Here is a 16,030-nt window from a genome sequence, read left to right as displayed (position 1 = left end):
ATGCCCCATAAAACTCAAATTGAATGTAGACTTTGATAGACACCTTTCCCTACTATGCAAATGGAGAAATGAGTCCCTGTCACTTCAAAGATATTATGAACAGGAATAAGGTCCATCAATACAGAAATCAGTCGTAATCAACTCAATCAATCAAGTATTCATATAGCACGGCTAATCTCCCCAGAAGATATCCAGATGCAGCACAGCACCCTGGGGAGATCAATTGTGCTATACGAGTACTTGATTGATTGAGTTGATTTGAGCTGATTTCGAATGCTTGCATCACTTGAAAAGCCAGGTCTTGAGTCCCTTCCTGAAGTGGTTCAGCGAGGGAGAAGTTTGAAGGTGGAGGAGGAAGGTGTTCCAGGCTTTGGTGGCGTGGTGGGAGAAGGAGCGTCCTCCGGAGCGGCTGCAGCAGATACGTGGTGTCTGGCGAGGGGTACGGATTGGAGGTTACTGGAGGGTTGGGGGAAGATCAGACAGTGGTTCATTTAGACTGGTCCGTGGTTATGGAAGCCTTTGTAAGCGTGAACGATGAATGGTACTTTTCTTATGCATTTAAAAAGCATAGGACTACAAGGTAAGGTTGACCCCTTGGCCTCTACTTTTTGTGCTGGTGCCTCAATCCCTGGAGGCAGCAATTCGCCAGTTCAGTTTAATCAAAGGCATCAACAGCACAAAACGGGATTTATTGATCACACTTGTTGATGATGACATATTACTCACACTACAATCCCTCACGACCTCTGTATCTGAGCTCATGAGAATTATAACAAAAGTCAGTACTATTTTTCGAGAAAAATATTCATTTGAATGAGAGCAAGTATTTATTATAGGTATTTAAAACGGATGGACCTAACCACAGGAGCACCGGAGCATTTCACATTTAACAGTGGAGTAACTTTAGAGGAGAAGCAACAATACAAGATCAATAGAAACTTGTAGAAGAGAGCGAAAACATGAAATCTAGAAAAGCAAAGCATCACATAAACTGTAGAGGGGAATGAGATCTAGTCTCTAAGATAGTTTAATAAGTTGATTCTTTAGGTCTTTTGGGAAAGAGAATAGGTTGGGGGTTGAGTCTTACGTCTTTAAGTATTTTATTTCGAAGGGTTGGAGATTAGGAAAATGCTTTTTTCTGAGGTTTGGTTTGTCTGACTTTTTGGATTATCAGAAATGGCCTGGATTTTAATCTTGTTAATCTTCACCTCCTGTGGTTTGCAGTTTACAGTTTAGATAGGTGGATGAGTTGGAGTTCATTGATATAATGCTTTATGGATAATGCAGGCAGGGGATGATTCTTGAATTGTAAGTTGAGGCCGAAGGCCAGGGAAACATGTTCATGATTGCCAGAAATAAATCCATGTGTAACCAAAAAAGAAATCTGCCTCATACCTCTGTTTTTAAATAGATGAGTGGAAGTCTATTTGGACACAGGATTAAAACTCCTCAAAAGTCACCAAATGTAAGAAAAATCAGAATTGTGTAGAAGTCACAACATTGATTGAGTTAACAAAGAAACATGAAGATCAAGTCAGCGGTTGATTAAACACGATAATCGCGTAGACTGGCATGCAGAGCCTGCAGAGCATCATCTTAGTCACTAGAAGGCAACTGAGCAACTAAGCACTGTGTTCATTATGCTCTACTCTTTATATTGTATCATATTACATGTAGTATAGGAGAAATTTTGGGGGATTTCTTTACTTGAAATCAACTAGCTGCGCAGGAGCATTACGCTTAAAGGCATGCAACTTTTTTGAAATAATAGTGCACATGGAAAAATTCTATAAAAAAATGTTCAGTCTCCTGCTGAGGGTAATTTTTTTCAGGACATGGTCAGCTTACCCATGGTACATGTACTTTATTAGACTACTGACCCATAAGCTATATTAAATTACTCCAAGTATTTTTGAAAGGTGCAATATCTAAATTCTTGTGTGTAAAAGGGAATGTCCATGTGCACAACTTTCCTGCTTTAAATTTTCGATGTGATACTAAAGTGAGTTTTTCAATCAAATGTTGTTCATAGTGCTAAATAGAATTTCACATATTTGTTCTTTCTGTGAACTTAAAAATAAAAGTACTGTACTGATTGGGCGTTTTGCTTGTTTCTTGTCATTTTATTTTATGGATGCTGATCCTGTGTATAGTTGAATAATTACCTTGATCTTTATCTGCATTTCTAGGTTGCTTTACCCCGGGTATAAAATAATGGGCATAAATAATGTCACCAGCCAAGGTTGGCAGCCACAGACATATCAGATATGTCTCGTTGATCCAGTGTCAGGAAGCGTCAAGACTGTGAATGTTCCATTTCATTTAGCGTTAAGGTATGATTTGTATGTTATTTTTTTAGCAGGTAATCAAAGAGAGCAATAATGTGAAACTGATTTTCCTATAGTACTGTGCAATGTAATGCAGAAACGTTACATGCTACATCATTGATTGTTCTCTACAGTACTGTTCCGTGTTTTGCCTTTTGCCTTTGCGCATATATGGACAGGACAGCAATAGGCTGCTCATATTTGCTTGTTATTTATCACTAAGGCGGAGCCATGTTACTGAGTAAACCCTGTTTTGAAATGTATTATTTATTCAGCATTCCGTCCATCATTTGTTTGCATAGCACAGCACTTTTTACCCTAAGTGGGATGGGTATGCCCAGACGTCGGTCCCTTGCTCACTGTGCCACTGGATTCAAGCCAGCCTGGCTGATGAAGGGTAATACCCAGAAACCGGTCCCAGGATGCTTGTTTCCGGTCCAGGAAAGACATGGCTTGGCAGTTCGGGCTGGACTGTTCCCATGAGGCACAGGTCAGACTGATTTGCATATGGCCATGTCTGAACTGGGGTGGCGGAGTGAGCTAAAGAATGGTGATGGATTAAACCTAGATCTGTTGACTGGGGGTGAGTGTTTGATTTTCTCAAACGCTCCGCTCATCATCCCCTTTTGTATCGCACTGGATTCAAGCCAGCCTGGCTGATGAAGGGTAATACCCAGAAACCAGTCCCAGGATGCTTGTTTTCGATCCAGGGAGTAACTGGCTTGGCAGTTCGGTCTGGACTGTTCCCATGAGGAACAGAGTCAAGACTGATTTGCATATGGCTGGGTCTAAACTGGGGTGGCATAGTGAGAAAAAAAACGATGGATTCAGCCCAGATCCCTTGACTGGGGGTGAATGTATGATGTATTCAGTATTCTGGCCATCATTTGTTTGCATAGCACTTGAAATGTATTATAAGCATAAATGAACAACACATGGCTTATCATCCATATTGCATAAAATACATATAAAGGCAAGTGGAGCTTGCAACCCCCACCTCAGCCCCACTCCTCTTTTTGCACATGGCTGTGAGGCACCAACAGATGTGGCGGCATGAAAAAAGGTGCAGTGTTGCATAAATCTCCAGTCATTATAGTGCTGCTCTGTGGGGATATGAACAGCAGCATTCCAAAAAGCCCACCATGCTGTTGCAGTGTTGTGTAGGTCCCCATACTCCACAGCATAGACTTCTCATCAAAATTTGGGCCTTAGCCAATTGGAACATTACACTGCATTCTTAGATATCACTTGCGAGTTGTAGATTGTCAATTTATATCTCATTACGTAACAATTTTACAAAAAGGTACTAAAAGTGGCATAGTATTACTATGGTAGTAAGCATATAACTCCAGGTTCTTTCTCCACTGTAAAAACTTTACTGATGCCTTTTGTCCATGTGAGCAACATGAGAAAAGCTTGTTTGATAATTTGGAATGTCCAGTTTCCAAGATCCATCTGAAGGTGGGATTTCCAGCTGTCCAAAACTATTCTTTTTTGCCTACCTATAGAGCTCTGCTTACTCTGTAAAGAAAGTCAGGAATTTGAAATACATAGACGTGTGTTGATGGAAGTAGTTGGAACTCCTGCAAAATGATCTGCTAAAGTAGGGATTGTACTTGAAGCATCCAAACCACAAGCCACTAGCACCTATGCGCTTGCAAGACTTCACATAAGTAATATGTAAGCATCGTGCTACGTCCCACTCAGCCCAATGGATTTGTAAAATGCAGCAAGGCTTGACTGCCATCAACCTTCTTTATTATCTGTGTAAAACCACTGGACAGCATCACGAGAATTGAACTTCCACTATAGGAATGGTTGTACCTACACAATCACAGCACAGTGCTCTGTCACAACCTCCTTCTCTTTACCAAACTCGTTTGGCTGAAAATGTTGTAAGTCTCAACATCACCAAACACTACTGCTACCACCAAATATCATTGAAAGATTCTTAACCTTATCTGAAAGTCCAACAACAAACACATAATCTGTGTTTGACGATGTTGGAAACCCTAATAGCAAAACAATTGGCCAACAACAAAGGGTGTTTACAATTGACTACAGTTCTCTACCATTGGTATCTTTCATACATTCACATGTTTGAATTATCCCCCGACATCAGACTGGAAAACCTTGGTAATCAATGTCAACATATCAGTTTACATTTACACTCAAACAACATTGAAACAGTCATAGACTACATGCAGTTTATCCCCTTCATTCTATGACCCGAAGAGGCTACAACTGGCCAGATTTTCTATGCATATAATAACAATAAGAATAATAATCAGAGACTCAAAGGGGAATAGGGGAGAGTCTCATAGGAATCTATGAAAGCTACTGCAGTTGCAGTAAAGCAACGTTATCTTCAGAAGTAGACTTTTCACAGATGGGCCAACTTCAGCAACCAGAAGAAATGTCAGATGCTGGCGAAATGTGAGGATTTCCCCCTGGGGCTCGCATGGGCTCTGTGTCTACCGGCCCCTGACTGAATGGAGATGTCGAGGTGCTCTATCTGCAATGGCCTTGCCGCTTCCTCAGCTTTGTGGTACCGACATGGCTGGACGCCTGGCAGATCAACCCTTCCTCAATGGTGACATTGGTACCCTGAAATGGCATTGTTCTTATATTATTGAGTTCTCTGATGTTATTATATTTTTCTTGTTTTCCATCTAAATTCCCACCAAGTCTGTTGGTAGTGCGTCCACTGGACACCTTAAGGGGCCTTCATGCAGCCTTGCCCCGACCACTTCTTAATGACCATGCATTCTCTGCATACTCGGTCAATGATAGGGTCTGGTGACCCTCTGCATATGATCCCCTTCTTCCGATGTTGCTACTTTCTAATACCTTTACATATTATTCAGGGGGAGAACACTCGGTTAGTAATGTCTATGTTCGAGGCATGTGAGCTGTAGATCACATGCTTTGCATGGGTCTGGATGGTTGAAAGTTAGTTGTTTTTCTTCGAAGATGTCTTTCCAGTCATGAGGTAGGTGACTCTTCCTTTCGGTGATTGTGCGAGATGGGCATCTAATCGATTGTTATATTGTTTTTTCCGCCATCAGGTTTGGACGTGCATTGCTGCTCTCCGCTTCGAAACCTATTCTTCAGGTTCCCCTCGGTGTGCAATCCATTCTACCCGCGTCTGTATTGTTTCAAACGCGTTTCCCACTTCTCGGCGTATTGTAGCCGTTGAGGAAATCCTATATTTTAATCGAGGATCTTCGGGAAGGCCGTCCGGCCTAACCGCATCGGTCTACTTTGCAGTCGATGGTACATTCAAATTCTGCCCTCGGTGCATTGCCAAGTATCCACGCACCGACTCGCACGAAGTGTGCAACTTGTGCTTGTCTCCGGAGCACAACAAACAGGACTGTGACGCGTGCAGATCGTTCCGATCGAAGAAGATGCTCCATGATCGACGGGCACGACAAAGCGAAATGCAGAGTTAAAACATCGAATACACGCCGGACATCTTCAGTGAAGGATCAGAGCACGTATTTCACACACAAGGGGCCGAGGAAGAACAAGAAGAACATATCTCCATTCCAGAATCAGACTCTGAGATGGAAGAAGACGTGCCACAAGGTCAAAGTCCTGTGAGTAGCGAACGCCCCTTGACCCTAACTCCAATTTAGCCGAAACAAAAGGCTCCTCCCCTCCTCCTCTTCTACTGTGCTCCCCTACACCAACTTCTCCACCTTTGCAGCATTTACTAATTACATCAACTAACTCTCCACCACTACCTGATGATGATGATGATGATGATGATGATGCGGGGGGGGGAGACAGTATTTTACCAATAGAAGGATTATAACACGAATTCACCTACAGATAATGACCCAGATCTTTACCCTGCAAATCCTTCCCCTCCTAACGACAATGTAGGATATCTATAATTACTTGCTAGAGCTGCAGAATATCATGGGGTACAGTTACACAGGGAATCTCTATAGGAAGATTTCTTATTTGAAACACTCAGTATCCCACAAAGGGCTAGCCACACTCTACCTACGTTTAAAGGTATGATGAGACCTGCTGATGATATCTTTAAAGATCCAGTGCGTGCTCGCATTCTCACCCCCCGAATTCATCAAAAATATTAACTTACTCCTTCAGATCCAGTCTTTATTAAAGTCCAGTTGCCACTAGACTTCTTGGTGGTCTCAAATGCCCGTAAATGGGCTAATTCACAGACTACAAGGGATGCTCACCCTCCAGACAAAGAGTCAAAACTATTAGACGCCTCCGGTAAGCGAGTAGCTGCCCAAGCACCAATTCATTGGCACATTGCCAACACCCATGCCCTGCTAGCCAGATATGATAGAGCACACTGGGACGAAAAAGAGCAATTGCTACAACACCTCCCAGATGAGCGCAAAGCAAAAGCCCAGGATTTAGTCCAGGAAGGGAAGCTTATATCCAGTTTCTCAATTAGATACACTTTAGATGCTGCAGACACCTCGGGTAGAGAGATCAACACTAGTGTGTTTTTAAGGAGACATGCATGGTTGAGGATTTCTGGTTTCAAACCCAAAGTACAATAGTATTTTAAATACTCCTTTAACAAGGAACATCTCTGCGGGCCAGAAGTAGATAAGTCATTAGGAAAAAAGGAAAAAAGACACAGAAGAAGCCAAGTCTATGGGAGCTCTGCAGCCTCCCTCTAATTGCAAAAAACACAGTTGATGGACAGAATGCAGAACAATGTCTTACATTCACCCCAGTACAAAGACCTGGGCCTAAATCCATCGTTTTTTGTGCACTCCACACCACCCTAGGTCAGACAATGGCTATATGCAAATCAGCCTTGACCCTGTGCCTCATGGAAACAGTTCAGCCCGAACTACCAAGCCATGTCTTTCCTAGACCGGAATCAAGCATTCAAGGACCGGTTTCTGGCTATCAGCCTTCTTCAGCCTGGATAGCTTGACTCCAGTGATGTGGAGAGCCTGGAACTCACGTCTGAGCATACCCAGCCCACTCGGGGTGAAAATTGCAAAAAACACAGTTGATGGACAGAATGCAGAACAATGTCTTACATTCACCCCAGTACAAAGATCTGGGCCTAAATCCATCGTTTTTTTTGCACTCCACACCACCCTAGGTCAGACAATGGCTATATGCAAATCAGCCTTGACCCAGTGCCTCATGGGAACAGTCCAGCCCGAACTACCAAGCCATGTCTTTCCTAGACCGGAATCAAGCGTCCAAGGACCGGTTTCTGGCTATCATCCTTCAGCCTTAATAGCTTGACTCCAGTGATGTGGAGAGCCTGGGACTCACGTCTGAGCATACCCAGCCCACTCGGGGTGAAAATTGCAAAAAACACAGTTGATGGACAGAATGCAGAACAATGTCTTGCATTCACCCCAGTACAAAGATCTGGGCCTAAATCCTTCGGTTTTTTTGCACTCCACACCACCCTAGGTCAGACAATGGCTATATGCATATCAGCCTTGACCCTGTGCCTCATGGAAACAGTCCAGCCCGAAATACCAAGCCATATCTTTCCTAGACCGGAATCAAGCATCCAAGGACCGGTTTCTGGCTATCAGCCTACTTCAGCCTGGAGACCTTGACTCCAGTGATGTGGAGAGCCTGGGACTCACGTCTGAGCATACCCAGCCCACTCGGGGTGAAAATTGCAAAAAACACAGTTGATGGACAGAATGCAGAACAATGTCTTACATTCACCCCAGTACAAAGATCTGGGCCTAAATCCATCGTTTTTTTTGCACTCCACACCACCCTAGGTCAGACAATGGCTATATGCAAATCAGCCTTGACCCTGTGCCTCATGGGAACAGTCCTGCCCGAACTACCAAGCCATGTCTTTCCTAGACCGGAATCAAGCATCCAAGGACCGGTTTCTGGCTATCAGCCTTCTTCAGCCTGGATAGCTTGACTCCAGTGATGTGGAGAGCCTGGGACTCGCATCTGAGCATACCCAGCCCACTCAGGGTGAGAATTGCAAAAAACACAGTTGATGGACAGAATGCAGAACAATGTCTTGCATTCACCCCAGGGCTTGGCAGTTCGGGCTGGACTGTTCCCATGAGGCACAGGGTCAGACTGATTTGCATATAGCCATGTCTGAATTGGGGTGGCAGAGTGGGCTAAAGAACGGTGATGGATTAAACCCAGATCTTTTGACTGGGTGTGAGTGTTTGATTGATTCAGATGCTCCATCCATCACCACCCCCCTTTTGTACCGCTTTTGGCCGACATAAGTGTGGCAGGGTATGCTCAGACGTGAGTCCCTTGCTCACTTTGCCACTGGATTCAAGCAAGCCGGGCTGAAGACGGCTGCAATGCCAGAAACCGGTCCTCGGAAGCTTGTTTCCGGTCCAGGGAAGACATGGCTTGGCAGTTCGGACTGGACTGTTCCCATGAGGCACAGGGTCAGACTGATTTGCCTATAGCCATGTCTGAACTGGGGTGGCAGAGTGGGCTAAAGAAAGGTGATGGATTAAACCCAGATCTTTTGACTGGGTGTGAGTGTTTGATTGATTCAGATGCTCCATCCATCACCACCCCCTTTTGTCCCTCTAATTGGGGCTCCTTTCGTCCCTCCTTCTACCGTTGATGGTCGAAAACCATGTCGTCAGACAATACTGCAGTTTCCTACAAGGGCAATAATCAATCTTCCTCTATAAGGGGTTTCTTTAGAGGTGGATACAGAGGTAAAAATAACAAAGGTTGAGGCAGGGGTTCCGTAACACATAATTCTCCCTCCCCAACAAGAAGTGACTTGGCTACACGTCCCCCGATCATTTAACACCTGTCGGTGGACGTCTTCTACAATTCCTTCCCATTTTGCAATCTATCACCACAGACAAATGGGTGTTAGGAATTATCCAACATGGTTATTGCCTGGAGCTTACCAACAATCCTCCAAACAGTCTACCATGTTCTCACAAAATGTCACCAGAACATTTACATCTACATCAGCAAGAGGTCCAATCGCTCCTATCCAAAGGAGCCATAGAACCTGTGTTGTTACAACATCAAGGGACAGGCGTGTACTTCCTGTACTTTCTAATCACCAAAAAGGATGGCTTCTTGAGACCTATTCTAGACCTCAGAGAACTAAACCTCTACATACTTTCAGAGCATTTCCACATGGTGGCACTTCAACAGGTGCTCCCACTACTACAACAGGGCGATATTATGTCTACTCTAGACTTAAAAGAGGCATATTTCCACATTCCAATTCACCCTGCTCATCGCCAATACCTCAGATTCATTACTTTGGGTCATCATTACCAATTAAAAGTGCTACAGTTAGATGTCGCCACTGCTCCCAGGGTATTTACCAAATGTCTGGCAGTAGTCGCAGCACATCTGAGAAGACAACACATCCATGTCTTCCCATACCAGGACGACTGGCTCATCACAGCCAGCACTTACCGAATGTTGCTCCAACACACTCAAACCACTATTCAATTACTTCACCAACTAGGGTTAACAGTAAATACGTTGAAGTTCCATCTACAGCCTTCCAACACACAAACTTACCTGGGAGCCACAATAGATGCTCACAAAGCTCTAGCATCTCCCAAAATAGACAGGATTCACAGTATTCAGTCTCTTTTTACTCAATTTCAGCCCAACCAATCATTATCAGCAAAAGTATTCATGCATTTGCTAGGGATGATGGCGTCTTGCGTTATAATTGTTCCCCACGCAAGACTTCACATGCGTCCCTTTCAAGAAAGCTTAGTAAGGTAGTGGAACCAGTCGCAGGGTCAGTTGACGATCTAGTGTTGGTAGATGGCCCCACCCATCGCTCTCTGCAGTAGTGAAATCCACAAAATGTATCCTTTCTCGACCCTGTTCCACAGACAGTACTAAGAGCAGACACAGCACTCACTGGTTGGGGTGTTCACCTACAGACTCGCACAATCCAAGGATTGAGAAGTCTAAAGAACAAGTGCCTCCATATAAATCACCTAGAGCTACTAGCAGTGTTTCTGAGCGCTCAAAGCCTTTCCAACTCACCCAATAGCCACAACTGTCCTTGACCGCACATACAACATGACAGCTATGTATTATATACAAAAACAGGGGGGACACTCCAACTATCACCCCTAGCACAAGCCATTTGGAAATGGGCCATATATTTCACAAAATGTATCTCCTAGCAGAACATCTTCCGGGAGTAAACAATCAGATTGCAGACCTTCTCAGCAGACAGAGACTGCCAATCCACGAGGGGGGACTTCATCCCCAGATTCTTTTTCCCTACTTTCAGGAATGGGGATTTCCTCGCATAGACCTGTTCGCCACAGCTCAAAATGCACAAGCTTCGCCTCCAGGTTCCCACACCCACTCTCCAAAGGCAGTGCCCTATAGATGAACTGGTCAGGAATATTTGCCAATGCTTTTCCGCCTCTCCCACTCATTCCGCTAGTAGTTCGGAAGCTCAGGCAATCATCCCTCCAACTCATTCTCATAGCTCCCACATGGGCATGTCAGCCTTGCTTCACCACCCTGCTAGAGCTCTCCGTAGTTTCACACCAAAAGCTGCATCTCAAATTGAGAGTCCTAACGCCATGGAGAAATCAGGCATCCAAATCCCAAGGAACTCAACCTAGCGATTTGTTTCCTGAAGTCATAGTTTGGTTATTTACAGTAACTACCAGACTGTATGACTATCCTAAAGGAGGCTAGGAAACCTACTACTAGGGCTTGTTATGCAGCAAAGTGGAAACAATTTGTTATATACTGTAACAATAACAGTATCAATCGCCTTGATACTTTAGTGCAAAGCATCATCTGTTATCTCATACACTTACAGCAATCTGGATTAGCCTACACATCCACTTGATTGCATTTAGCAGTAGTAGCTGCATACTTACAAAACAGACAGCAGATCTCTATTCAGAGTACCAGTAATTAAGGCCTGTATGGAAGCACTAAAAAGAGTAATACCATCAAGAGCTCCACCTACACCAGTTTGGAACTTTAACAGAATCCTTACAAGGTTAATGGGGCCACCTTTTGAACCAATGCACAAGTGTCAACTACAATTTCTCTCATGGAAAGTTGGTTTTCTTATTGCAATATTTTCCTTAAGGAGAGTTGGTGAACTCGGGCGCTAACTATACAAGAGCCTTTCTTTCAACTTCACAAAGACAAAGTGGTTCTCCGAACCAATCCCAAATTTCTTCCTACAGTGGTTTCTGCTTTTCACATCAATCATCCAGTTGAGTTACCTGTGTTCTTCCCTCAACCTAATTCTGTGGCAGAACAAGCTCTACACATACTAGATGTTAGAACAGTTTTTCTAGATTATGTGGAAAGAACAAAAGATTTTCGTAAGACAAAACGCCTCTGTTGCCTTTTTGCCACCACACAAAGGCAATCCCATATCTAAATTGGGAATTGCAAGATGGATTGTGAAATGTATCCAAACATGGATGTGAATGCGAAAAGAACCTTGACAGTTCCCCCATAGGGGCTACTATGGCCTTCCTAGGGAATATTCCCCTAGCTGACATCTGTTAGGCAGCAACATGGTCTACAATGCACACATTCACCAAACACTGTTGTGTAGATGTGTTAGCGAGGCAACAAGCTAATGTAGGCCAGGTAGTACTTAAAACACTTTTTTAAACAATTGCAACATTTACAGGTTAGCCACACCTTTGGGAGTTTACTGCTGTATAGTCTAGGCAAAGCATGTGAGCTACAGATCACATGACTCGAACGGATAATGTTACTTACCCAGTAAGCATGTGTTCTTGGCATGTAGAGCTGTACTCTCGGATATGTATTCCTTCCTCCTCACATCTTTACTTTTCACCAAATTACCAGAGCAATGTAGAAGAGAATCTGAATGTGAATTTTCACTTAAGGAATGGCAAGCCATTATCCACAGAGCTGGAGCTTCTTCATACAGCACCGCAGGCAAGGAAATGTTTCCTAAAATAGCCACTATTGGTATTATACCCCAGTCAGGGAGGCCCGCTGGAAGTCAGGGCGGGACCCTCGGTGCTGTCGTTGCTGCGGCCAGGAGGGTACCCTTACACACCTGCTATGGCAATGGAGGGCACCCTTGCACACCTGCAATAAGGTTGTACGATGGGACATTGCATGCAATTACTTTGCATGCGTTTTACACGCATTTTTTAGTGCGCATGTTTTTACCGCGAAATGCATTTAAAACGCATGCCAGTACCACACATTGTTTTTTATATTAAAGACGATGTATTTGTGGGGGAAGACCCCCAACCTACCTTAAATGGGTTGTATTGGCATGTTTTTTAAATGCATATTCGCTGTAAAATTATCAGCGCTAAAAAAGGCGGCAAAAACCACGTTGTAAAGGCTGTTTCCCCTGCTATGGCAATGCCTGAAGATTCAGCAATTGTGGACAACCATTCTGTCTCATATTGACAACACTTATGATACAGAGTTGCCCAGGTGCCCTGCCTACATATTACTGGGATTGCCAAATGCATTTACCTACCCTTTAAAATCCTGTCGTGGGCAGGCCAGCACTTTGGCTCTGGGAGCTGCTAAACAGCTCCTGTTGTCCCTCTGGGGTACCCAAACTATTCCGACTAGACTAGACTGGCAGAATAAACTACAGGAGATTGTTAGTATTGGGAAACGGACGGTGAGTGTCAAACGCTGCCACGCTTTGATAAACAAATGGGGCTCAACTATTAGATTTTTAGCGGCCGAGTTTGTCAAATTGACCTTCCCGATCTACTTGCAGGTTCTTCGCCTGACTCAATCGGTTCATGTAGATGTATAACATGCCTATTGCTCATGTATATTGTGCCTACACAGGAGTTGTTCTTCGATTATAAGGTGTTAACTATTAATAATTTCTTATATATTTTTTTTCTTTTTCTCTCCATTGTTCCTTCTCATTCTTATTATATTCACAATGCTTCGTTGTTTCCTCACCGGTTAGTGGATGTAGGTGGGTTGCTGTTATCATCAGTCCTCAAAACAATAAAAAGATTTAAGCCATAAATGTTTGAGTCCCACACCTCCATCTGGTACGCCCTGACTCCAAAGACTGGTTCAATGTTGAGCAAAGCCTCACCCAATGGCATCATACCTCAACCTGCTCCGTAACCCGCTCAGTGCTTAGGCACTGAAAAACCTCACTGTGCATCAAAGCCACCACAAGATCAGCTTTAGTCTGTCGAAAACCCCCACTCTAAGTCAATGTCGATGCCGAAGATCCACCAGCATTAGACACCGAAGTTGGCTCAGAAGGATCTTCTGACACTGAGGTCAGACATCTCACAGGGGTTGATCTTCAACAGCTGGCAGCTGTCCTGGACAATTGAAAACAGAATAAACTCATTATACACATAGACACTGGCAAAATGATAGTCTGGCCAAAACCTCCAGCTTCAGGGATCATCACCACTGTGATGCCTCTCCTTTGAGGAAGAACCTCAGACTCCTCCTCTTACACCATGAAGCTCCAAAAGGGTTAGACCTACAGCTACTAGCCCTTCACCCTTTCCACCACTACCCTCCATCTGATCCTCCGCATACTGACTCAGGTAGTCCCTACTACCTAAAGTACACCTATATAGAGCCATTTAGGCCTCTAGAAGGAGATGATCCCTAAAAGGATTAGTAGTGGTCTCACAGGATGTCCCTTATCTTGAGCCATATCCTGCGAAGGCATCCACATCAGATGATACTACTTCGTATCATGCAGAATTAGAGCAGGCTGACCAACACCTTTGTGTAATGTGCCATACTGTGGAGGATGAGGACTTCCTCTTGCAAACATTTCCGAGACAGAGTGGTCTAATAGCTATTTTCCTATGCGAAAGGGGATGTTTGAGTCTAATAATGGCGCTCTTGAAAAACCATTAGAGGCCAGGATGCTGACTCCCAGATGGAAAAGAAATGTAAGCCTTCTCTTGAAGATCTGGGTTATATTCATGGGTACATTGTCCCCAATTTCATTGTTCCTAATTTCCTGATGGTACATACTGCCCTTAAGAGGGCTTCTGCACAGATGACAGGAGCTACTCCTCTCCTGATATGGAGTTCAAAATGATTGATGCTGCAGGGAAGCAAAGAGCACTTGGGGCACCCACACACTGGTATTCAAAAAGAATACAAACATACTAAAGTCTATGGGTGCCCTACATTCTATCAGACCCAAGCCTGTTTTTCACAAGCAATCAATCAATAATCTTTATTGTTCAGTTATTTAAAATTTACGATTTGCCATAAAATCACAATTTTATAACCATCATTGAGTAAAATCTGGCATATTGCATATGTTTGTGCTATCGACCCTCATTTGTTATAAATATTTTGATGCGCCTAAGCACCAAGACCAGTACCAGATTAAATGGAATATACTATATAAGTCATAAAATATATATAAAATAATATCCATTGCTAGTACAAGTACTCAAGAAGACAAGGCTGAGCGCCTTGGCTTGGATTCAAGATTATCACACGGAAAATACTAGTCCAAAAGGGAAAAACAACAGGCAAAAAACAATAGCTTTGGTAGTGCAAATACTCAAGGAAAAGTGCTTAGTTTATTTATTTTCGATTAATCATACTAGGAATACTAGGGTAAAGAGCGGAAAACTTCAGAGGATAAACCATAATAGCTTTTCTTGTGCAAGTACTCTGAATGAAAAGTGCTTAGCGCATTGACTTGGTTTCATTTCATTATTCGGGAGATACTGGACCAAAGAGGAAGTTAACTGATAAAGGGAGGTCACTAAAGTTAGTACTTCAGGCGACAAAAAGTGCATGCAGCATACTCATTGATGTTTAGTGCCCTGCAAGTAATTGCTTGGTAGACCGTGCATTTCAATCCTAACTCCATGACTGTTAGACTTAAGTCTCGATCAATTTGCAGATAATACAGATTCATAGTAAGAAAGAAAGAGCTTCTTTATAAGTCTGTCTTTGTTAGTTTTGAATCTGCAATGTATATAAACTTAAGGAATTTTCCAGAGAATATCGTATCCTCTCCTTGAAAGCAGGCTATACTCGCTTGCCGGTACATTCGTATTCTGTTCCTAATAACGTATTGTCTCAGCTGACCTTTCCGTTCCATCATTAGAGCTGAGCAAGTTTAGACGATGTAGCAAATGTCTTCATTTGAGTAGTCACAAAGTCGACATGAGATCTCAACGGAAGTTCTCCTCCAAACAGGTGAATTAAAGCAGGTTTGGAGATCGCCTAACCGAAGATTCAGCAGCTTGAGCTTGAACTTTAGCTCAAACAGGTCCCCTAATTATGATTGAGGTTTTAGATGGCCTTATGAGCCTATTATCATCCAAGTATGAGATCGCTTGGACACAGCAGCTTTATCGATAAGGGATGAGATATTTTTCCTGTTTGAATTTATAACTCTTAAAAACTAGTTGTGAAAGGGTTAATGCCCAAAGTTCCTCTGCCTTAAAGGTGGTTAGAGCTAGATGTAAGTAGTCATGTGCCAGGATGTTTCTTGAATCACTTATGACCTGCCACACAATAGTACTTAGGGTGGGTGTGTGATTGGTTTTTAGCTTATAACAAAATTTCATATAAGCACCTTGACAGTTTACACTCCGTTTCCTGAGGCCAAACTCAAGATGAATTTGAACTATAGTGAGGAAGGTTGAAAACACGTCGGTATGTCCCTGTTATGGTGTTATCGATTATTTTGTTGTCTCTTCCTCTCAGGGCCTCGGCTCCATACA

The 16,030-nt window shown here is 43.4% G+C and overlaps 1 protein-coding gene across 1 annotated transcript in view; it reads left to right on the top strand.

Annotated features, from left to right (window-relative positions):
* RAB3GAP2 (RAB3 GTPase activating non-catalytic protein subunit 2) overlaps positions 1 to 16,030 on the top strand; it is a 684,945-nt gene that overhangs the window by 266,993 nt on the left and 401,922 nt on the right. Inside the window, exon 15 of the mRNA XM_086927924.1 lies at positions 2,190 to 2,333. Within this exon, the coding sequence (XP_086784050.1) occupies positions 2,190 to 2,333 (144 nt within the window). The remainder of the gene's footprint in view (positions 1 to 2,189; positions 2,334 to 16,030) is intronic.

Source organism: Lissotriton vulgaris, chromosome 6 (genome assembly GCF_964263255.1).
Source record: "Lissotriton vulgaris chromosome 6, aLisVul1.2, whole genome shotgun sequence".
Taxonomy (NCBI): Eukaryota; Metazoa; Chordata; class Amphibia; order Caudata; family Salamandridae; genus Lissotriton; species Lissotriton vulgaris.
The sequence above is the reverse complement of the archived record's forward strand: the minus strand, read 5'-3'. Positions and strand labels throughout refer to the sequence as shown.